Consider the following 24,453-nt stretch of genomic DNA (forward strand, 5'->3'; position numbering starts at 1 on the left):
TGCATACTGCCTAGTATGTTAAGGACACGAGTACTTCATTCTGAACACGGCCTTTGTGTGCGAGAGTTCAAACATCTCCCCCCTCCTAACCCAAGCGTTCTTGTGGCCTCTCCTCAGATCCCTGAAGAGCTCTCGGCTCCATCTTCAGCTGCTTCGACACGAACCTCCGCAAGAATACTTAATGAATCAGTTCTCATCCCTCGATGCCATGGCGTTCAAGTAAGTAGTTGTTCCGCATCTTGTGTGCCATGAATGCATCTCCTGTTTTTCTTCTTGTTTTCCTGTATGATGTCAGAGTCTATCATCAGGTTAGCAGGACCGCGACTACGTCTTCACGGGAAAACACTGGCCCATAAAGGGTCTTTTCTCTGAGGGCCTCTCGGAGATGTTGGGTGTTTGCGTTGAGGCTGATTTGCATTTTTGTTTTGGCAGTGTTGAGATTGTCTTGCTGGCTGTTCTTTTGTTTTACTATTTGGCCCATAATTGTCACTTTTTTGTGTGTGTCTTGTGTGGTCTTTCATCTGGAGTTCTCCCCGCTGACAGATAAAAAGATGTTTTATGGTCTTCAGTAGATATTCATTAGCTGAGGGTGAGGGTTAGATTGACCGTTTGACATCATGGTAATGTTCTTCACACAAAGGTGACTGAGTTTGAGGTCTTCAAGCTAGTGACCTGAAAGCAAAGTACCAGGTGATATTTTATTAATGGACATGAATGAGATTAATGATTAAAGTAGAGCAAATGGAAACTTCTGCTTAAATCTCATTTCTCATGCATTTCTCCTGAGAAAGAGTCAGAAATGTGTCTGTCATTGGAGTTTCGGAAGAGATGTCAACAATGTGTCAAACTGAGCTCAGATTTGTCACGTCTGCAATCAAAAGTCAATATTATTGGAGATCTCAATATGAACCCAAAAGTTTGATCAAATTGACTCAAATCCAGATTATTTCACCTCTACAATCGACATTCATTTTACACATCCATACGTCTCATTTGCATCATCAACAGAGACCTGAGTGTACAACATAGTAAAGGATCTTACGTCTTGACAACCGCACACCCACTAAAGAAATACTAGTTTTACCATTTAATTTATTTTCTGACTGTAAAGGGTTTCTTTCCATTTGAGATATAAGACGTATCTCGCACCATCACAGTAGATGCAGTTCTAGATCAGTAGAAAAAAGATGTTTAGTCAGAGAAGTTGTGAGTGAATGCTGACGCAAGATTGACAGCTGTCAGATACCTTTCTAACACACGCGATGACTCTTAAAAGTTTGGACGGAGAGCTGAAGCCAAGCTGACATTTATTGGAGTTTCCTGAACTAGTGAATCGTTTGTTTGTACAGGTTGACATCATATGCAAATAAATGCGCTGACATTCATCTGAGACGCAAATAAACTTGAAAATATTTCACATAGAATTTAACTTTGCTCGTGTCGCAAGTTTAACATATTTTTTATCGAATAACATCTCAAGCCGCATCATCATCATCACTGACACTCGTGGAAGTGTCAAGCTTGTTGACAAGTTGTCAGAAAGATCAGATGTATCCTAGCAACCGGCTGATCGGAGGCCCCGCCTTAGTCGTCTATTGTTTTGCCTGTGCCTGTCACTTTTGTAGCGCAATTGTTTGTATGGTGGAATGATAAATGTGCGTCTGAAGAGACAGAAAGAAGAACAGAGAAAGGACCAGAGAACAAAGACGCCCTCCTCACAACACTTCTTTGGATTCGTGTATATCTGAATACATGTCTTCCTCCTTTTCTTCATCTCTCTCTCTCTCTCTCTCTCTGTCTGTCTGATGTCTCAGTTAATGTTGACACATAAGTGTTCTTGAGGACGCCAGTGCATCATTTTCACTTCACTGTTTTATTATTTCAAATCTTCGTTGTTTGAATTGTTTGTGAATAGCTTTGCCTATTGTCTATATTTGAGTTTCTCAGAAAGTTCCCTAAAAAAGGTTTTGAGCAGATGTTACACTGACACATGCTCTCTTTTAAAAAAGCTTTTTGGATGGGTAGACATTATTTTGGTGACATGATGTGTTGGTTACAGATCTGGGTGCTTACGTGCGTAAACCGTGTAGATTTAGTCTTTTTGGTGTGTGTATTCACAGTCCGTGTCTGTATGATTAGTGTTTACTCTGAGTACATTTTTATATTTATCTCGATATAGGGAATTGCACATTTCAATACCAATTTTGGGTTTACTGTAAAATAAGCATTCGTGGTCAGTATGTGGGCATGATGCTGGTTGTAAACATCTTTCTTGTGTGTTTGCAATTTGTGCAAAACAGGAAAACTGCAAATTGTGCATTTCCTTTGCATGGCGCATATAAAAAAATCTTCTGTAGATACACATGCAAGTCAGTCATTAAAATATTGATGAAAGAATGAAGATCCACGTTATTAGATTTTGGAGAGAGCGTTATCATCTAATCCAATAAAATGAGATTTCTCGCATCAATTTAATAAAGCATGCATGATTTATTTATTTGAATATGATTCCTTTACTTGATAAGGTTATTTCTGACATTGAAATTCTTTCATTAAGCAAATTTTTTTAACATTGCTTTATTCTTTTCAAAACACATCTTTTTCGTGGTGTGTTGTTCATTCTCACTACGTGAAAAATGAAATTTGTTCATATACACTCGCCTCCCTTCTCTGCTCCTCATGGATGACAGTGTCTCATTAGCATATGAACAGCTTGAGGTCACATGACCTGGAGATGATTTAGGCACAGTTCAAAGGTCAAGATCCTCTGACCTGTCACCTCTGGGCTTATGACGACTCAAAACAGACCGGAAACCATCTGGTGAAGCCGCTGTCAGAGTGAATCATTTACAAATCATTTAAGTCATCTCCAGTTTTGACAGGTTTTCCTTTTTGTTTCTCAAATATGCAATAAACAGAAAGAACACAAACCTCATCTGTTGCTTTGTCAGGAAGACATTAAGGTAGACGTAACATATCGTGTGAATCTCGACCTAATAAACCTTTGACTAATATCTCTTATCATCCCCACATGAAAAACTACTGTGGGATTTAATATTAATTTGATCTTGATTATATTATACTATGTACCATATATACTACAGTATTGTTTATGTGAGATAGCTCTTAAATCTCATCTCATTCACAACTAAAACTATTAACAAATGTTGAAGACGTTTATAACATTCGAAGTAGATATTTCAATTACTTCAGGCCTACATTTTGAACATTCACTGGTCAGTGGTCGTCTTTGAGAGGTTTGCGTGAGATATCATGGCCTGTATTGAAATATAACAATATCCTCCTCTGGTTTTCAAGTGCCACGGTCATCCATCAACTCTGTTTGTTCTCACAACTCTTATTAACAATCAAATGATCGTCTCTGCGTTCAGTGATAGAATCATTCATTATGAAGAGGGCGACCCGTGACACCTTTCGCTTCCTCTTCCTATGTTTGACTGACACCTCGGTCGCTGCGTGAGACGTGCCGGATGCCGAAGACACTTTTTGTCCGAGTTGTCTGAAGTGCCGTTCGATGGTTTCCTCTCGATGTGACCTTTGACTTGGAGTACATCAATTTTAGGCTGTTGTCAGTTATCTGACAAGAGTTTAAATTGGTGTGTGAGATTGGGAGAGGGTGAACTAGAGACTTTGAGAACGTCCTCTCAGTGCTGATCAAACAAAAGTTTCAGGGAGATTGAATTAAATTGAGACTGACATCAGGAAGACATTAGCATGCACCACAGTCCCTCATTGGGTCATTGTGTTCCACGGCCTTCTGTGTTTTTGTGCGCTGGAATTACGTCTGCATGACTGGCTTGATTTGTCAGTGACCCCTTGACTCGTTCACGTTTAACAGGCTGAAGTTCACTCGGTTTCTCTCATACATACATGAAATGTTTCTGATGGTTTCTTTAGTTATAGGTTCATGATCTCTGTGATGATAACAAGACAAAAGTTGTGGATAGTTCTTCTGCATTTGCTTGTGTCTTGTGTCATATTCAGATTCGACCGATGGGTGTTTCCAAGGACTTTTTGTGATTCCTAAATTCTGAATTTTCTCTGCCCTTTCAACAAAATCTCCGTAGCTTTAAAAATAATGGAAATTTTTTGAAGTGTCATTTAAAATCTGTGTGAATATGGAAAGTGAGCATTACTGGCATGGTATCGTCAAAGGGACGTACATACTGCTATTATCAGATGGAAACCGGTTCTGGAATGTCATGAGATCAGAGATTGTTCAGGATAGTGTTTTTTTACATGTTTGTGTAAAACAGCCGTGTTTTGAGTCTTGTGTAGCAGTCGTGTGTTGAGAGAAATCATAGCTCATCATCTGCTTATGATTTTAAGTTGGTGAGTAAAATTTCTGCTGTAATTCTGTCAAATGTCTAGGATGTCATGTTAATGTTATGACTAGTATTGTTTTGCTTTTGTTTTCCACCTGACTGCTGTTGTGTGTCGTGTGTGAATAGAGGCGGAACAGTGTTTGTTTGTCAGTGTGAGTGTTTTACGTGTGTGAAAATATCATTAACCGTCTTTAAGACAGGCTGTTAAAACCACTGATGTTAAACTTCAATCTGCCCTAAATTCTTTCTTTCTTTCGAGAGGTGTTTTTCTGAGAAACTGTAATATAATTTCCAATATATTTAAATGGCAGGCAACGGATAAATTAATACTTAAAGTCCCTGTGAAAAAAATTACAATGCCTATTTCTTCATGATATATTGCAGCGTTTATTGTATATACTGTCGCTTGTCAATGTGGGTCATTCTCTTTTTTAAGTTCTCATTATCTTTAGTTGGAATCCAAAAATGCACTTCCGCCCTCTAGTGGCTGTCCATCTCAAATGACGTAAATTAGACGGCTTGGGCGGGGCATACGTTAACTCCTCCCCTTCAACTGTCAATCTGCTGCCAGTTTCATTTCGAAATGCAGTTTTGCTTTTCTTTTTTGTGGCCGTTCATGTATAATTATTTAGTGATTCTGACAATAAGAGTTTATTGTTTGAATTGAAAAATCTAGTGATATTCCCCTATACTGATATACAACCACAAAGATACGTGTGTGTTTGGATCTAAGGTTGAGCTTCTTGTGTCTTGTAATGGCTTTCTGTTACCGTTTGAAATCTTTTTCACATTTCCTAAAACTCTCTTGTCTTAATAAATATGTGTGATGTGTGTCTTTCATATGTGCGATGTCTAACGTCCACTCATACGTCCAGTCGATCTGTCACTCCATGATAACACTCTCTCTCTCTCTCATCTCTGTGTCTCTCTTTAGCCGGCGGATTTTATAATTCTCACTGAAGGACGGATCCACTCATCTAGTCGAACAGCGTGGAAGATTCACAGGTTAGACGCTTCATCCACTTTAACACTCCCTCTCGCTCTCCTCATGAGTTTGTTTTGGGGCTTCTGCTCATTCACTCATCCGCTGCGATGACATCACTGCATGAAACTCCTCCCCTTGAGACCGGCCAGGCTCATGCACGTGTGCTGATCTTGTGTTTAAACCTGCATGTTACTTGTTTTCTTGTTTTGCTTTCTTTTATCGTTCTGCTGACCTCTCAGCAACAAGTGATGCCCTGCAGTTTACTTCTTGTATTGTTTATTTGATTATTTTTATTCTGTTTGCTCAGTTCTCTCCTTTATTATGATTTCCTTTATGCTTGGGATACTTTGTTTCGGGTTTCTACTTTGGCTTCTTCACTCTCGGTCTCAAGCATGTGTCTGGTTTTGATCATCTTAATAATACAAATGCATTTAATATTTAACTAGATCAAGAAATCGTAAAGAGATATCAACATACTTACTGAACTTTGTGTTTCACGTCGTTGAATTTTCTTAATAATTAAGACTTGTATTAGGAGCGAATGGGCCTTTTTCATGTTTCCGGGATTCTCAGCAGCAGAAGTTATCATTATTGGGTAAACTTCTATAATGGGAGACTACCACAAATATATTTTTTTGCGTTCTCATTTGCTCAGAAAAACACAACTATAGGGTTTTTACTACTTTCAACAAAATGAAAAAAATCGAGAGAGCCTGATAACCGCAGAGAATGATGTCAAATTTGCTGTGACTTCCATAGATGCTGTATAAGAAACACCCTAGCATTACTGTTTGCCTTTTTTTATGCAAAGGTAATGTAAAACAAAGTAAAGTGATCTCAACGTACTGGAATTGTCCAAGATGTTAAGATGTCCCCATCAAAAGAAATATACAAAAGTGAATTTACATCCATAGAAAGCACATTAAATGTCTACTTTATGGTCTCAACTAAGTTTTTGGAGGATAAAATGTCAAATCTGGTTAAAATTGTGTTAAATAAATTGTGTTCAGTGTTAAACAATATTTATGTTCAAATTCTAACAACATGCTTATTCTGACTTGTAATATGCTCACTTATTCTTTAATATATTTTAATATGTACATTTTATTGTGCTTTAAATGAGTAAAACATATTAATGACAAATGGACAAAACCTATAGGATAGTGGCAAAACATAAAAAGTGAAATGATAATTAGTCAGCATTTGGGGTAAGAGAAACTGGGCTTCTAATATGTCAAAAATTGATTTTTGTTATTAATATGCCTGACAAGATTATTACACTGACTGACATTTTAGTGGTTGTCTTTAGGGGAAAATGTATGATATTATTATTTTTGCTCGGAAAAGAAATTTTTCATTGTTTTTTGGGAAAACAGCATTTAAAAGCAGTATTACCCGTATTGTTTTTATGCTTAATAATTTTCATCATTGATCCATGTACCAATAAGATGACAGTCTCTTCCTTTGAAACGCTCGGTTCTGGGCTGCAATATTCAATGTGGGCAGTCAAAAGACTACTATGAGAACTAAAAGAATCAGACTGTCCGAATGAGCATTTATTCTCATGTTTGCCAAGGTGCAGAAGGAGCCGGGGATGCTGGGAGTTTTCACAAAAGAATCCCAGAAGGCCTTTTTGTCTTGACTGAACTTAAATCCAAGCGTGAAATTGGTGCCGTGCTAAAGATGGTGTCCTCTTACAATGTTAATGATCCCGGGACATTGAGTAAGAGTCCTGGGGTTTTCTCTTGTTGTGAAGGCTCGGTGGGGCAGAAAGAGGAACTGTCATGAACGGGAAGCAGGACGATATATGGCGTAATGAAATCGCTGAGTTTCTGGTTTAGTGTGACCTGTCGTAAGCAGAAAGAGAGAATATTAATGAACAGTGAGGTACGAGATTTAATCATTTAAATCTGAATCTTTGTCTTGTTTGCTGACTTGCAGCCAGACGTTTTGTTGGATTGTTGGGTTGTAATTTGATTGTCTTGTGCAGAGTGGCTCATCGTAGATTTAAATCACATCTACGTGCTATGTACATGTTTATGAGCTGATGGTTTTGATGCGTTACATTAATTGTTAAGTAGTCAATGTTCTGGGTTTTGGATTGGACTTTGGAGGAGATGCTCATAGTTTTTCTATACCTTACAGAAAAGACGCACAGAATTTAAATGTGGAAAAAAACATGATATCACATGTGAAATATGTGTTTTGGAACCTTTTTTTGTGAATCCTGTGTGAATTCCCATGGGATAATAGGTAAAAAACCCATGGGATGACATGTGGTGATCTCATGGGTTTCTACATGTTATCATACGTGTTTCACATGGGATTCCAATAAAACAAGCATTTCACACGTGTTTTTGCACATGTTGTACACATGTGATCACATGAATTTCAAATGTGTCTTTTCTGTAAATCCAAGGTAAAATAGTTTTGATGATTTGACCGTATTCTGCACAGAGATCGTAACCTGAAATAACCAGAATCTAACACGGCTCTTTTTATTTCCTCAGGCATCTCTGTCTCGCTCTCTCTCTGTTTCAACTCCTCTCGTGTCCTGTGGTAGGGTGGGATGTAATTTAACCCACTCTTAAACCTGATCGCCCACTGTGTGTGAGTTTTATTTATACACGGATACTATTCAGAGAGAAACTAAAGATTCCCGCTTTCATGCACACACACACTTACACACAGTGTTAATGATTCCTGAAACAACACACACGTGCACGCACACATGCGCGTGCACACACACACACACACACACACACAGTAGCATGATTACCACAACACACCGAAAGCAATCTGGCCCTCCCAAGGTTAAACAAGATCTGTCTCCTAAGATTTTGTCATGCGCACACACACACACACACACACGCACACACACAGCACCTGTGTTTAGACATCAGAGTCCAGACGTCTGTCTTTGATCTGTTCAGACAGTCAATGCATATAAACCTCAGAGCAGTATTCTTTTATTGTCTCTGTTTGTTTTGTTTGAATTAATAATGTTCTGAAATGATCTTTCAAAAACCTTTTTTGATTCTTCAGATTAGTTCATTGGTTCTGGAGATCTGCAGAGGAAATGTGAATCCTAGACATACTCAAAAAACATAAGTGAGACAAAAGCAGGGTTTTTATGTAGGAATTCATAAAGTAACATTAAAATTATCCATTCAAATATACAGCTGTGGAAAACATACCAGAGACCATCTCAAAATAATTTTTAAGTTTTTAGAGATTTCATGGCTGTTTGGGACTGACTGAGAAACATTTATAAATGTTCTTTAATGAAATGATCTTGTGACATCTGTTTGTAAAAGCCCTTTGGAAGCTTTAATGAGAGATGCAGATGTTTTTTTTCATTCTGGCCTTTTAAGAGAGAACCAGAGGTAGTCATTATGTTTTACAGTGTAGTCACACTCATGTAAAGCGTGCGTATTTTAAAGATGTTGTGTAAATATAGGTTTCACTGGGACTGACCCCTCATGAGGGTTTTTGTGTGGTCACTTTAGAACTGCCCTGTTCTCTGCCACTGTAATTATATCTGAAGGAGTTATTTTGTGTCCTTTACTTTGGGTTTCTATTAGCTTTCTTTCCTGCAGGAGTTAAATCATAACCAGAGCACTGCCTGCTTTCATTCAGATGCTCTTTAGAGGTTTCTATTTATATACATATATTTATTTGTGTTTCATGCAGAATTAGACCAATAATGTTGTTGTTGTGATTTATCTGTTACTTTCACGTACATGTCAAAGAACAGAATAGAAAAAAAATGTACGGTTTATTTCTGAAATACAATTAAAAAACGTAAAATCAGAACAACAAAAAAGGCAGCAAATTTACCAGAAAAACATTTATTTTCACGTAGAATGTCAGAGAACAGATGTACAAAAAGATTTTAACAATTTTTATAATGTATTTCTGAAATACCCTCAAATTACAGAAGAGGCAGCAAATTTACAAGAAAACCATTTAGCATGTAATTTTACAATAATTATTTTATTATTATATTTCTGAAAGTAAAAAAATGACAAAAACAAAAAAGGCTGCAACTTATCAGAAAAACTTGGAAAAAAATGATATATCCTTATATCCTATCATTATACGGGAAAAGATTTACGGTATATATTTCTGTCGCTCCAGCTGACAGAAAATTTTCCATTTTTTGACGGAGCTGTTTTACAGTGTACTCGTAACTTTTTTTTATATAAAAAATAAACAAACTAAGCTTATAGATGGTAAGTTTATAGGAGAAAGTTCAACACACATAAAGATATGTAGGCTATTAAAAGTAATCTGCAATTTAAAGGGGTCATATGACGCGGATATAACCATTTGATTTAGATGTAATGCAATGTATTTTCCACACACCGTGCATGTTTGTATCTCATCTTTGCTCCGCCTCTCTGAAACGAGCAGATTTTTTACAAAGCTCATCGTTCTGAAAAGCGAGGTGTGCTGTGATTGGCCAGTTAACCAGAGCGTAGTGATTGGTTTAATACTGCAAGTGTGTGACGGAAATGTAACGTCTCTCCGCTGTCGCTTTGGCTCAGTATCTTTGCTCTGTTATTGTGTAGTAAAAGAAGATTGTGTAGTTAAACTTTGGTAATGTGGCCGGGTATCGTACTCTCTCATCTTGTGGTTCTCTGTTTTTAAAGCAGGTGTTGTGTCATGTTCTGTTATTAAAGACTTCAAAGGGGATGTGCATTGCCAGTCCCTGCATTACGGTTAGATGTGAAGGTTGTCTGACATGTAACCGAGTTGATTTTTTAGTTTTCTTCCATATGGACTGTAATTGCACGCTGTCACTTCACTTCACTGTGATGTCATGAGAGTTTAGTCACATCTGATGCCAAACCAAAGAGTTCGGGTTCGCTGCTGTATGGGTGTGCCGCAAATCTGTCAGCAAACTCAATTTAATGATGGTACAGGATGCCACTTTTTTGTGTGACGTGAAAATGTAATGATATCACCCAACAGAATCGGATATGAAAGGTAATGCAATTATTGGCATAACTAATTACACATCAAATTAAATATTCAAAATGCATGGTTTACCCAAACATTTATTTGACGTAAACTTCTATGCAAGTATAATTGTGCCCAATACTGTACATATTATGATGTCATCATGACCTAGAATTTCAAGACCCCATCAAATCTCGGGGAGGAAATCGAGTCCTGAAACTCTGAGTCTTGGAAAAGAGCAATCCTAAGCTAAACAACAAACCACTGTGAGACACACACACACACACACACACACACAGGCCCTTAAAGCATGAGAGGTTGCAGAGAAAGACGAGGATTGTGGGAGCTGTCAGCGGGTGTAATGGGAAAGCTGATTCTGGCAGAGGGGCATTGTGGGTCGGCATCGATCACTGTGCCACGTCTGTGAGTGGCAGAACAGAGCGGGTAAAGAGAGAAGGGCAGTGGGGTAGATCCAGGGCACTTTTGGCATGCGTTAAATGTTCGCGGCCGCCGCATAGTTGCCCAGTCGGCAGGATGCCATGGTTTATATCCAGCTTTCATTTCTCAGCCCGTGCGTGCGGCGGACACAAAACAGGTGCTCGGCATACTGTGAGCATACATACTGAAAGAGAACGCTGTGTGTGCACATTGGGTGTGTTTGGAATGGCATACTTCTGTGTGACGTATACTGTATATTATACATTAATACAAATGTACAGTATGCATAGAGTAACAGTGTGAATCACCATATCGTGCAGTAAACTGTCTAGGATCCCAGAATGCTGTCGACTTGACATTCTATGCGCATGTGGGTCAAATGAACCCAATGTGACGTCAGTCCTAAATCTGATTTCATCTAATGAAATTATTTGTATAAAAGTGATGCATATTTAAAGCGGACGTGACACACAGTTTTGCCAATCTAATTTGAGTCTTGAGTACCTATAGAGTATTATTGCACACTTCGTATCTTCGATGAGTATTTAGTTTGATCATATTTATAAAAGACACAAGTTTTACGATTATTTCCGAAAAACAGTTTGAGGGCCTAGAGGCGTGCAGGGGGAGTGGAGCTAAAGCACGAGCACACAATACATCATTGCAATATCCCTGCATAACTGTTGATTCACTATATGTTCGTTTTGTTTAAGATTTGCACGTGCGCACCGATGGTTTGGTGGATGTCCGCCGGCATCTTTTAGCTCTGGGGCCGCGCCATCTATCAGTTTCAGACGATTTGCCAATCCAGTGTTATATCCACCGTTTATATATAATATTTATCATCGAAATGCCGTGAACAAACAAACACACTTGTACAGCTGAACGAAGCACATTTATGGGTGATGTCTTCTCCTCGCTCTCCTTTTGCTTTACGTGTGCACCTGCGCTGTTCTGGGGAAAATAAGAACCTCTGTTTCTTCACGGTTATCCATGGTTTAAAAATAATTTACTTGTAATGAAGCTGAGGGAGAGTTTTTGCATAGAAACACTGCGTTTAACTTGTTTTTTGACACTTTGCTCGTGCTTAGCATGATAATCCAACACAAGAATCTAACCGTGTAAATAAGTCAGAATGCATGGAATCATTTTAAAGGTTTTAGATGGATGCAAAAGCATCGAGACTGGTGAGACAGAGAGAGTGATCATTTCTTTTTTACAGAAAGTTTTATATTGTTATTTTAAATTGAATTGTCTGCTATGTGTGAATCTTTTGTTAATTGTTTACAGTGTGTTTGTTTGGGGGGGTTGTTCACATGCACACACACACACACACACACACAATAGGGTCTTTGTATGTGTTTGACCTCCTTTAGTAAAACCTTGCCAACATTATGTTGTGTAGGCCTATTTAATGATTTCGTGTTTGGTGTGATGTGTTGTGTTTGTTTTCTCCCTTAGGCTGTGAAAAGTCATCTGCTGGAGATCAATGTTTGCTTTTTTCAAGTGTTGATTTCTAATAGATTCGTCACTGGCGTGTATGTTATTATTCAGTCACACTGATGCTCGCGGACTTGCGTAGACTTTCTGGGACTCTGTCTGAACTTTTTTTTACATTTGTAGATGATATAGGTGTGACTTATCCCACGAGACGAGGCGAGATTTTTTGAAATCCTCAATGATGAAATACAGTATATGTAGTCTCTTATTCACCTTAAAAACACAAAATGAAAAAAATGTAGACCGATAACCTTCAAATTAAAGTTATAGTTTAATAAATTATATTATGCAGTAATAAACAATATTTAAATATGTCAAAGTAATTGCACAAAAATGATGCTTTGGTTGCTTAACAGGTGCTGCTTTTAGTAAAGAGCTGTGGTGATTTTCTTTATATGCTTTTTGCATAGTGCTCATGTTAGCAGAGGTGGTGATCATATCAAACTGTCAATCCTCCTTCCTTCACTTACTGAACCCTCGCAGCCTTCAGAGAAACAGAGACAACTACATAAACACATCATGTTTTATCGTTACATGCACATACTGTATGTAAGAGACAGATGATCTGATCTGGCCATGAAGTGGTTTGCCTGTGAATGTATTTAAAATAACGTAATGTGAACTCGCAATTGCTATATTCTACTTGTGGTACAGTCCTCTGCTGTTCAACAGCGGGCTGCCTGTCTCAAAGTGCTGCTGGCAGCGCAAGCCGACACAGACACAAGTACGGATGCATAAGTTGAAACCGTCCGTCTGGCCACTAGCGCGTGTTTACATAGAGAAACGTGGGAATGTAGCGCTGTGGGATGGGGACGTTGTTTTTATGAATGGTCGGGCCGGTCACTGTAGCTCACAGCACGCACATACTTTGTGCAGTTATTAAATGATTATAATTAATATTCAGCAATGAAAACAGGTCGCACAGGTTACATATGGGGAGTATATGTAACTAAAATGGTCGCAATTTCGAGCCCAGCACTCCATCATGCCAATTGCGTGAGGATATTGTGTTCTCACGAGACACATCGGAATAGTAGACGACGATATTAGAAAACTGTTGGATGAATATCTGATGCAATGTGTTTCTGCTGTTCTTCATTTCATATTAGATTGCAGAACTACATGTAAATGTCCGAGGGATTTGCTTCATTTCTTTGTCGACTAAAGGAACTGATAAGAGTTTTTCGTAATATATTGTGTTTGGTAAATCCACACGCCTCCAATTGAGTCATGTGTTCTCGCCTCCATCAGAACGAATGAAATGAAACGGATTCATCTAAAGATTCAATATAAATTGAGCGCTCAGGTCGGTATTTTCTCTGTGCTTCGGGCTGTTGGGTGGAAATCTTTCTCTGATGTTGAGATGATGGTCTGTTGGATCTGTAGGATGATTTTCAGTTTCCTCTTATTGAATTTCTCTGTCACTCTTTGCTCTTTTTTTCCACATCTCAGGAAACAATAAACTTAAAAAAGCATCACGTGAACACCTGCCTGCATCAACAACTGCCTTTTAGATCTCAAAGCCTCAGTGTTTTCTTGTTTTTTTTGCAGTCATGCATGTTTTCAGTAAACATTTGTTTATAATGTTTACATTACTGAACTTAAACCTTGTTATTCGGTTAGTGTCATACATCAAGTCTCGAGTTTCAAGAGAGAACATTGCGGAAGTGCGTAACTCTTTTTCTACAGACACAGTTGTGTTGTGTTGATAACAGTAAAGCAGGAAGCATCATCTCAGGTATCATGTGTTTGTCTTGAGGGTTAGTACACGCGTGTGTATTTGTGATCTCAGAATGTTTGAATATAATATGTACAGACCTGCCAGCACTTTCCTGTTTGGGGGAATTCCTTGAAAACGGCAACTTTAAAACTTGATAAGTATTTTCAGAAACACTGTTGGTTTGTCGAGCATGTTGTAAAAAAGTGCTTCAAAAGGTTCTCTGATGCCATTTTGGATTCCATAAAGAACATTTTAACATCTGAAGAACCTTTCTGTTTCAAAAAAAGACGACATCATCCTCATATCTCTTTAGGTAATGTTACTAGTTATTTACAGAATTTCTTAATGTATCTATATTTTCTTCATTGAATAAATTAATTGTAATTAATCGCTATAAATGTCAAAGCCTTTAAACGGACAAGCGAGCGAGAGAGAGAGAGAGAGATGGATGTCTCGATCTCACTCACTGATGGTTATTTTTGTCACCTGTCCTGGCATTTCTCTTCTCTCCTTCCCAGAATTCCTGTTGAACTTAAGACCCGGGTCATTCCAGATGAATGTTGAGTAGACCCTATAGCGATGCTCCTTACTCATGAGTCATGACAATACTTTTATTTCTATAAATGAAAATCCTACATTTTTTACATATTTTTAAAGGAATGTTTTACTCGCCCTCAGATCACTCCAAAGCAGTATGATTTTCTTCAGTGGAACACAACACGTCTGACTGAATGTTCACACCAAACATTCCCACGAAACACCCAGAAAAGCACGTGTAGTTTCTGTGAATATCGATTTGCATTTGAGTCCGTTTCACATATGATTTGAAAAGACTACTTTGATTACAGTGTCTTGCTTTTGACGCTTTTGATATTTTTAAAGCTCTTGAGGCATCTTACAACGTTCTCTGTAGTGTATATATATTTTTTTCACTCATTATCTGGTCTAATGTACATGTGTAAACTATTGTTTTGTTCAAATCTAACCGAAAGTTTGATGGTTTAACGTTTCACTGTTGAATGAGAACACATGTGAGTGGTTATAGTTTCTCAGGTGTGCGGTGACGGTCTCATCCTGTCTCATTGGAGCTCATAATGTGGTTGACACACGCGCTCTCTCTCTCTTTGTCTTTGTCTCTCTCACAGAGGAAACCTCACGCTGCCAAAGCTCCCGGAGTCTAACATGGCTCTGAGCGTGTTGGGAGTGTTTCTGGGATTGCTTCTGGAGGTTTCCACACACGGGCCTTCCAGCGTTCCCAGAAGCTCATGGAAACGAGAAGGTGAGGGGATTTTCAGCATTTGTTTCGCTTTCACTTTTTTTGAAAACCTGGTCCGACCACTACTATGGTTCATGATGTTTTTTCTTTATTTCTTTACCAACCCTTACAAAAGTTGATTGTATCTTACTTGGTTCTGTATGACCGTGTCTTTGACATCATGTTTTTTAAAAGGTTCTTAGTATCGTTATTTTTCAATGAAAATGTACTTATGTTCTCATTTGTGTCGAATTTAACACTGAAATAAATGTTAGTAGCTATGAATCGGATGAGAATTGGTGAGATGTCACGATTTACCAGCGGCAGTGAAGCATGTGTGTTGTGGTTATAATGGATGGCATCACACACACGTGCCACATGCAGTCAAGGCTTATTTTGCGATAACAGCCAGCTGGTTGTACATTGTCCCGCTTACTGACACACGAGAAGAAAACTGGACATGAAATGTAAATTAGCAATATTTTTAGCAAATTTTTACCACATGCAGAAGTTATGGGTGTAAAATCTGTTTATTTTTCTGCAATTTGGTTTAGTCATTTGTAAATATAATGTCATATATGTGATTAAAATACATTTATATTTCAAATGTCAAAAAAATATTGTCAAAATGATTAAACCTCCCGGGTACCGCGTGTTAGTAGTTTTGAGCGGTTGTTATCTGGAAATAACGAACCTGCAAAGGTGACCGGCCAATCAGAATCAAGCATTCCAACGAGCCGTGTAGTAAGTGATGCGCTACTCCATCTTTAAAATAATTTCATTGCTTTCTCAGATTTCATAAACAGGTATTTTCCTCTTATTTTTCCATCCCATTTCAATCTTCTCATCTGATGTGTTTGTAGAGGTGGAGCTGGTGGAGTTCTGGGAGCCGGGTGTGTTTAACTACACAACTCTTTTGCTCAGTGAGGACAGAGGTGTGCTGTATGTGGGAGCTCGAGAGGTCATTTATGAACTCAACATGAACAATGTGTCCGTCAAGAGCAACCAGGTGAGAAATATCACCACAGGCGAATCTCTGGACACTTAGATGCTTGTTGTTTGATGCAATGTCATCTGATTGAACTTATTATCATTTAACACATCTTGTGTGTCTTCTAAACTCTAAACTGTATTTTTTCCTTCCCTTTGTAACTGGTGTTTTAGCTGCTTTGGAACGTTCCAGATAGCGACATGTCAATGTGCATTTTAAAGGGAAAATCCAAAGAGGTAATGTGGAAAAACAAGACACTGAGCTTCTGTGGAATTTTTGCTGATATTTGACCCATAATATGTTTTTGCTGGTTCGTTTTCCTTCAAGTATTTGCTTTTTGTGTGTTTGCGTGTGTGACAGATGGAGTGTCGAAACTACATTCGAGTTTTGCAGGTTTTGGATGAAGATCGTCTTTATGTTTGCGGGACTCATGCGTTTCAGCCTCTCTGTGATTATGTGGTGTGTAACAGCTCTTTCAACCTTTATAAACTTGCTTAAACTTTCAATCTTATTTACAGAATACACTTGATTCATCGTGTTGTAAGTGCTTCAAGATACCAAAAAGTGAAGCATTATTAGAAATGATTTTCCAGTTTAAGTATCCCTCAACTTAAGATCAGCAAAACTCCAACATCTGTATCGTATGTTAACAATAGCTCAGCTACTGAATTTCGAGATATTTTAAAAACTTCCTCATACTGTTGCCAGAAACTCGGTCTGAAGGCTTGAATATTTTATGACACGTTTCCCCGACATGCTTAATGATCAAGGAAATATCTTCTATAGAGCTTGTCAATCAACATCATGCTGCGTTGAATGTTGCGCCATCTTGGGAGGACGGCTGCTAGTGCGTTCAATGCAGTTTTCAGTTTTTCTTGTATGATAAGGAAATATAACTGTAGTGGGTCGGTCTTACTGTATTAAAAACTGCAATAGCATTACGCAGAGTCGTTCAGGAAAATCCCCTGGATCTTTCTCTTTTCTATTTCTCCATATATCAAACAAAACAAGTAACCGTTCATATCAAAAACATCATATCAGTGGAGTATGATCCTCCCAAGATGGCGGCGCCACTGCAACATGCAACATAGGGCTTGACGTCGGCTTCACATTCTCTATAGTCACTTTCTATTTCTGAAGACATGATCAGAACATAGCAAGTTTGTCTTTTCATTTCCAATCTGATGTTATTTCTCTTTAGTCGCTGCAGGATTTCAGGCTAGAGAACAGAAAAGAGGATGGTCGGGGGAAATGTTCCTTTGATCCTGCTCAGAGCTTCAGCACTGTGATGGTCGGTAAGTAACAGGCACACATGGTTTACACATCGGCAGGATTCAGATGTCATATTTTGTTCTCGTTGTTCAGTCTTGAATGCATTGTGAGATGTTTCTTGTGTTCTCTCTTCAGATGGGGAGCTGTACTCGGGTACGGCTTATAACTTTCTGGGCAGTGAGCCGATCATCTCCAGATATTCTCCGTCTCAGAGTTTACTGCGCACAGAGTATTCTACGTCCTGGCTCAACGGTACACCTTCTAGCACAGGGTTGTGTTACCATACACTAAACAACTATTCAGAAACTTCACTTTTAAAAATAAAAAGTAATAAGAAATGCCATATAGAAGAACTGTTTTGGAGAACCATAAGAACCAAAGAACCATAAACATGCACAGAACCTTTCCGTTTAAAAAAAGATTCTTTGTATTGGAAATTTGTCTTTTTGAAACCTTTAACTGAATAGATCTGGAGGGAACAAAATGGTTATTCTATTGCCTCGCTGCGAAATACATTTTAGCTCCTTTTTAAAAAAAGTTTTAAACTAAGTTTTACACTAAAATCACTAGAACATTTGCCATAATTTTTTCACATCAACACTTATTGAGTCTTCTCATGTTTTTCTGGTTCTCTGTGCAGAACCCAGTTTTGTTTTTGCAGATGTGATTCGGGAGGGACAGAACAGTCCGGACAGAGATGACGATAAGATTTATTACTTCTTCACAGAGGTGTCGGTGGAGTATGAGTTTTTTGGCAAACTGCTCATCCCCAGAATCGCACGCGTGTGTAAGGTAAGGTATTATCTAAACCAGATCACATCTGTTTCCACCTGGCCAGATGTGATGAAGCACGGCCGATCTTTTACTCGCTAACAGCGACGTGTAGTGGCAACGCATTTTTTTGCATCAAGGCAGTTTTCATTTTAGTTTCAGTAATACACAACGATATTAAATTCATTTAAAACACACCTCACTAATATGTCATATACCAAAATAGGATGCAAACCAAATTCATATACTTGGTATTTTTTTCACAAAGAGATGGTCCCGTCCTCATAACATCTCTCTATATGACAGGGTGATCAGGGGGGTCAGAGGACGCTGCAGAAGAAATGGACATCGTTTCTAAAAGCCAAACTGGTGTGTTCGATGCCTGAACTCAACTTTGTCTTCAATGTGGTTCATGATGTGTTCGTTCTGAGAGCGGTGAACTGGAAAGATACAGTCATCTATGGTGTTTTTACCTCTCAGTGGTGAGTGGTTCAAACGGAGAAATAAAACCCCTCGTCCTGTCAGAGGTGTCTGATATTTTTAGCTGAAACCCCTCCTCCTGTTTGTCTTGGTTCCTTTGTATATGATGTGTCATCTGAGACACTAGTCTGAATCTGAAATGAATGTTTTATGCATTTGGGGATTTTTCTTGAAGAAGTTCTTTGTTCGTTTTAGGGGGAATGTTGGTCTGTCGGCAGTGTGTGCATATAATATGACTTCGGTGGATGAGGTTTTCTCCAAAGGAAAGTTCATGCAGAAGGCCACAGTGGAACAATCCCACACGAAATGGGTTCGGTTTAACGGTGTCCCCCCCAGTCCCAGACCCGGAGCGGTTAGTATCTCATCCAGAGACTGCTGGATTACCATGTGACCCTGTACCACAAAACCTTGACGTCTTAAGTAGCACGGGATCATTTTTAGTATCAGCCAAAAATACGTTGTATGATCGATTTTTCTATTATACCAAAAATCATTAGGATATTAAGTAAAGATCATGTTCCACGAAGATATTTTGTTAATTTCCAAACATAAATATATCAAGGCTCTATTTCTGTGAGTATTATGCTATGCAAAAGACTTCATTGGACTGCTTCAAGGGGTGATTTTAAATAGTTGTACACTCTTAAAATGTGCCTTTAACATCTGAAGAATCCCAAAAGGTTCTCTGTGGCGATCAAAGGTTCTTCAGATTATAAAAATTTAAGAAACAGATGGTTCTTCTCGGCCAAATATCGTCCTATCCTTACAAACCATACATCAATGAAAATCTTATTTATTCAGCTGTCAGATGAACTAACAATCTCAATTTCTAAGAAATGCTTACGTTTTGTTGTCAAGGGTCACATTTATATTTTTCTCCATTAAGATTGAGCAGATGGATTGGGATTTAGTCCAGAAATACTAAGCACAAATTCTTTTTGAATTTGTATTAAACGTGCACTTCTAGTGACCAACCCCTGTGTGGGTTTTGTAGATCAGCACATGTATTGATTTGCAAATGGCTTAATTTCCGACATTAATTGGATATTCGGATATCAGATGTAGTCTTTACACCATATTTAATGATGCTCTCTCAACAGTGCATCAACAATCAGAATCGCATGCAGAACATCAACTCGTCTCTGCAGCTACCTGATAAAACCCTTCAGTTTGTGAAAGATCACCCGCTGCTGGAGGACCCGGTGCTGCCCATCGGGAACGGCCCACGATTCATCACCAAAGACATCAACTACACCCAGATCGCCGTGGAGAGGGTGCAGGCCCTCGACGGCAACATCTATGACGTCATCTTTACCGGCACAGGTGAGAATGTCGGGTGAAATAGAGAGTGTGCTTCTCGTTTCTAAAGTACACGATACTCCAATTCTAGATACATTTTGCGTGCTTGTATTCTGTTTTGCTGATATACTGTATGTTACTGATGTCTTGTGCTGTGTTTGAAGATAAAGGTTTGCTGCATAAGTCAGTGCTGTTGGATGGAGACGTCCACACGGTGGAAGAAATTCAGCTGCTGACGAACTTGGAGCCGATCAAAACACTTTTACTTTCCAAGCGTGTGGTAAGAACATGTATCTTCTTTCATGTTTTTATTTGCTCTTTGATAATAAAAGTTGAAGTAGATTAACGTTGAGCTGTTCCTCTTTTTATTGTGACCTATTGAGTAATGAGCACTTAGAGAAATAACATGGATTATATTTAATGTCATTAAACACCAAGAAGGAAGTTGAAAATAAAGAAGGACTCAAACTTCCTCCTTCAACAACAAATCATCTACTATTACTCACTCGCACACGGACAGTCTGACTGTGTGTATATATGTTCTCTCGTCCTCAGGCACAGTTCTTGTATGTTGGTTCTGACTCCGGTGTGGTGCAGTCACGCACAGCGTTCTGTGATAAATATCTGTCCTGCGACGACTGTGTTCTGGCCCGAGACCCGTACTGTGCGTGGGACACGCGTTCAGCTATATGTGTGAATATATTCCACGAAAACACTGACAAACGGTGAGAAATGAGAAGCACATGGTGTCATGTCTTTTTATTTAGAAAAAAGGTCTCTGTTGACTTTGAAATACACTGTGAAATGTCTATATTTACTCTGTGTTGTGTGTGCGCAGGAAGTTGATTCAGAGCCTCAGAGGGGATGCTGGGATATGCCCTCCAGGTGTGTAATGTAAAATGTTATCGTATTAATGTTGTATAAAGACCAGACATAGGAACAGGCTGTGTTTCTCATGGCACATATCATGTGTGTGTTTTAATGCGTGGTCTATATTTAAACTAGTTTTGTGCATCTGTTTCCTGTAGCAGGAACCCACAGATCTCTCTTAGCCACCATATCACAAACTTGAACTCTTTCCCCGCTATTGCTCAGGTTTATTTGTCTTTAATACATTTGATCTATCTTCATTATGACACTATAGTCTTTCTACAAGTCCATTTGCCATTCAGACCCTGTTTACAGTGCACTACAAACTGCTAACTAGTACTATACTTACTATAGAAAAACCATGTTAAATGTTCCTAAGGATCAGATCCCTAAAACAGTATGAACAAAAATAGGTTCTTTGAGAGGACCTTAAAAAATGAAAACAGACTATTTTTATTTAAAAATGTTTGCATTCAATTAATATATTGGGTGTTCATATGTTCATTGAAGAAAATGTTTCGGGACCATCAGAGTTTCGTGAAAATTATCAAAACTAAAACACTGGCAGGGATCGAGTTAAAGACATGTAATTCTCTACATTTGACTTCTTTTTGCTTTAGATTAATTTTTGCGTTTTTGCCTTGAGAGAGAGAATAAAAAGCTCATTGAATATCAGATGCAGATTACTGATGATAAAAATTATATGCTGCCCAAACCTCATGTATGTTTTAATGAGGAAAGATTTGGATCAAGTACTGTTAAAGTAAACCTGTCAATCTCTTATCATCTCTCTCAGTTTCACCTCTGACAGTGAAGGATTTCACACAAGTGGTGGTGAAGCCGGGCGGTTCTGCTGATCTGCCCTGTCTGGTGCGCTCAAACTTGGCTCAGGTGCTGTGGAAGTTCAATGGTGATGATCTGAGCGAAGTGTCACACTTTCTGCTGATGGAGGAGAACGGCCTGCTTATATACAGCGTGACACCGGAGGATCAGGGCCATTACGAGTGTTGGGCCATTGAATCCGGTGCGGAGAAGAATTTCACCCGTCCGGTTGCCAGATACGTCCTCCGACTGGAGCTTCCCGACAGTGTGCCCGCTCACCGCCCGTCATCAGATGTTGCCGCCCGTGCCGTTGGATCCACGGTGCGTGACCCTACCGTCCTGACAGAAGGTAATAAAGGTAACGCATCGGGACTAACACCGGCCCACACAGAGGCCCCCCCACTAACCACCTCTAGTGATATCATTAAACCCAAACACTATCACCCCCCGGGCGTCAGCAACCTTCCCACCCGCACCGAGACTCTCGACCCGTCTGCGAAGTACATTCAGCATGACAACAGCGCCGCCCTGCTGGCGCTCTTCCTGCTCTTCTTCCTCCTGTTTCTCGCCGCTCTGGTGTATAACTGTTACATGCAGTACCTGCCAACGCCGTGTCTCCGGCTGCGGGCAGCACTGCTCGGCTCACAAAAGAAACCACAGCCCGTGTATGTTGCGTGTGAGGCCGGACTCATGGAAAAGACGGATTCGGGAGACCAGCCGATCCAGAATGGAGCACATGCGATGCGGGCGCTCCGAGACACCGGATACGAGACAGAACCCGAGTGTGAGAACGGAGGAGCTTTGTCAAGCTGTAAAGAAAAAGATGATAGTTCATCGAAAGAGGGACCGTTTGATGTTGATTGTATTTCACAGCCCATTGAATATGCAGACGCAGACGTGCCCAACTGATGCTAAATTGGTATTTGTTGTCATTTGCAGTAGCGGTGTGGAGTCGATGCAAATGTATAGTTTTCTCTCTCACCTCTCCATTGAGCGCTTCTCTCCGCAGCAGAATAACACGGAGGTCGAATAAATCGAGATTTTTGCTTGTCGCTCTCCTCGGCTCTGCAAAAACCATTAATACGTTTCACATATGTTTCCAAATTGGAAACCTTGTTTACCAAATTGGTAAGTTAGCGTGAACGGTGTCTGAAATGAGTTTTTTGTGTCAGTGTTTTTTTCCTGGTGGCGGACATGTTCATGCTTTGACCTGGTGTTTGTTTTTCTTGTTTGGATGTGTGTGATAAATTCTCAGGGCTGTTTTTAGTATCACAGATACAGAATAGAGTGCATCTATAAGCCAGACTGGCAGGTGAGACCAACTTTTAGAATGCACACATGACCGAACTGACGTGAACCCAGACTTTGTGAAACTAAAATAAAGTTATTTTTGTTGGAAGTAATAACTTTTACGTGAAATAGCGATAATGATGATGATGGTCCTGTTCTGTGAAAGTTCTCACCTAAACCTGAAGGTGGAGGTGACTGTTGTAATGTCTGAAGACGACTGACAAATAGAAAACATTCATCGTGAGGAGAATGAGAAATGAATGACACCAAAACCGTTGAACACTGTGACGTGTCTCTTGCACTCTTCCCTGTGGATTGATGCTGTTTGTTCTTTTGTTTCTGATCTAAAAAGGTTTATTAAAGAGAGATGGTTCTTTTGGCCCTGTGGTTACATGACAGAATATTTCTTGAGAGTAAAGTTATTAAGAAGACATCTAATGTCCGACCTCGTGAGCTCATCAGCTTTAAAAAATATTGTTTCAAATAAAGACTTTATTTAATTATTTTCTTAGTAATTATAGGGTGAATATCACAAACTCAGCAAGCCATATTTTACCTTAAAACAAAAACAATTAAAACAATTCACTTCATTTTTGTCAAATACCATGTGTGGTATAAATACCATATATATAAATGGTATAAAAATATTTTTTATTCAGATTTTTTGGTGAAATATGACCAGTCCATTCTTTATGTGAATCACCCGATAACAATTGTAATAGTAGATTATTCTTTATTCACTTTATTCCACTTTCATTTCATCATTGTTTTCACTGGTTATTTCTCACATGATGTCATTCCTCCGTTTTCTCTTCAACTGATACTCCGCAATCTCTCTCTCTCTCTCTGCCCATCTGTCTGTCCGTCCATCCACTTCCTGTTTCCTGCACAGTTTCATTGGCTGTTCCTCCTCACTCCCCTGTCGACACCTCATCCCTTCCCACATCTTGCGGCCGCCCCTCTCTCTTACCTTCCTCTTCCTCATCGTCGTCTTCTGTGTGGAGAGCTCATCTGTTACCGCCCCTCCTGATGGATCAGTCGTGGGGGCTTCATCCTCACCAGGCCTTCCTTCTCTTCTGTCTGGCCTTGGGTGAGTGGTACCTTTGACCTCTCTTCTTTTTCTCTTGTGTTCTGTCTCCTGCCTTTTTAGTCTTTCTCTCGTCTCGTTCCCTCTTGTGTTTCTGGCATCTTGTCTCAATGTCCAAACACTCTGACATGTGACCTCCTGCTTTCATTTCTGTGATACCTTAATTTAATACATGAAATTTTGATTTGGCCATAAGTGCTTCGCTCTTAAACTTGCAGGTTAAACTGCACTCCAAAATGAAATTACTTATTAAATTACTACTTCAGTATAACACATACAACCGTTCTATAATTTAAATATTTTCAGATTTCGATAATAGCAAGTCATGAAAGAGTATTTAGACAATGATTGTGTGTGTTTGT

The 24,453-nt window shown here is 39.1% G+C and overlaps 1 protein-coding gene across 3 annotated transcripts; it reads left to right on the plus strand.

The window, feature by feature from the left end:
- Positions 1-120: 120 nt before the first annotated feature.
- Positions 121-23,506, plus strand: sema4d (sema domain, immunoglobulin domain (Ig), transmembrane domain (TM) and short cytoplasmic domain, (semaphorin) 4D). Of its 3 annotated transcripts, XM_079485959.1 has the most exons (16): positions 121-219; positions 5,281-5,351; positions 15,100-15,233; positions 16,073-16,218; positions 16,374-16,436; positions 16,561-16,659; positions 17,402-17,495; positions 17,608-17,724; positions 18,113-18,264; positions 18,550-18,725; positions 18,919-19,075; positions 19,824-20,046; positions 20,187-20,302; positions 20,578-20,747; positions 20,861-20,907; positions 21,689-23,506. In XM_079485959.1, the coding sequence occupies exons 3-16, from the start codon at positions 15,137-15,139 to the stop codon at positions 22,621-22,623; spliced, it is 2,592 nt and encodes an 863-aa protein (XP_079342085.1). In that variant the 5' UTR covers positions 121-219; positions 5,281-5,351; positions 15,100-15,136; the 3' UTR covers positions 22,624-23,506. The 3 variants fall into 3 exon arrangements, with proteins under 3 accessions (XP_079342085.1, XP_079342086.1, XP_079342087.1); XM_079485960.1 differs by lacking the exons at positions 121-219; positions 5,281-5,351 and adding an exon at positions 13,971-14,267 and having other exon boundaries at positions 21,689-23,403; XM_079485961.1 differs by lacking the exons at positions 121-219; positions 5,281-5,351 and adding an exon at positions 14,609-14,738 and having other exon boundaries at positions 21,689-23,403.
- The last annotated feature ends 947 nt before the right edge of the window (positions 23,507-24,453 follow it).

The sequence above is a fragment of the Barbatula barbatula genome (genome assembly GCF_947034865.1).
Source record: "Barbatula barbatula genome assembly, chromosome: 22".
Taxonomy (NCBI): domain Eukaryota; kingdom Metazoa; phylum Chordata; class Actinopteri; order Cypriniformes; family Nemacheilidae; genus Barbatula; species Barbatula barbatula.

What these genes read in the sequence shown, in the direction of transcription:
- sema4d (XM_079485959.1), top strand. Translation starts at nt 15,137, where the DNA reads ATGGCTCTGAGCGTGTTGGGAGTGTTTCTGGGATTGCTTCTGGAGGTT. An exon ending in AAGCTCATGGAAACGAGAAG is followed by an intron (nt 15,234 to 16,072) that starts GTGAGGGGATTT and finishes ATGTGTTTGTAG; the next exon opens with AGGTGGAGCTGGTGGAGTTC. An exon ending in CGTCATCTTTACCGGCACAG is followed by an intron (nt 20,047 to 20,186) that starts GTGAGAATGTCG and finishes CTGTGTTTGAAG; the next exon opens with ATAAAGGTTTGCTGCATAAG.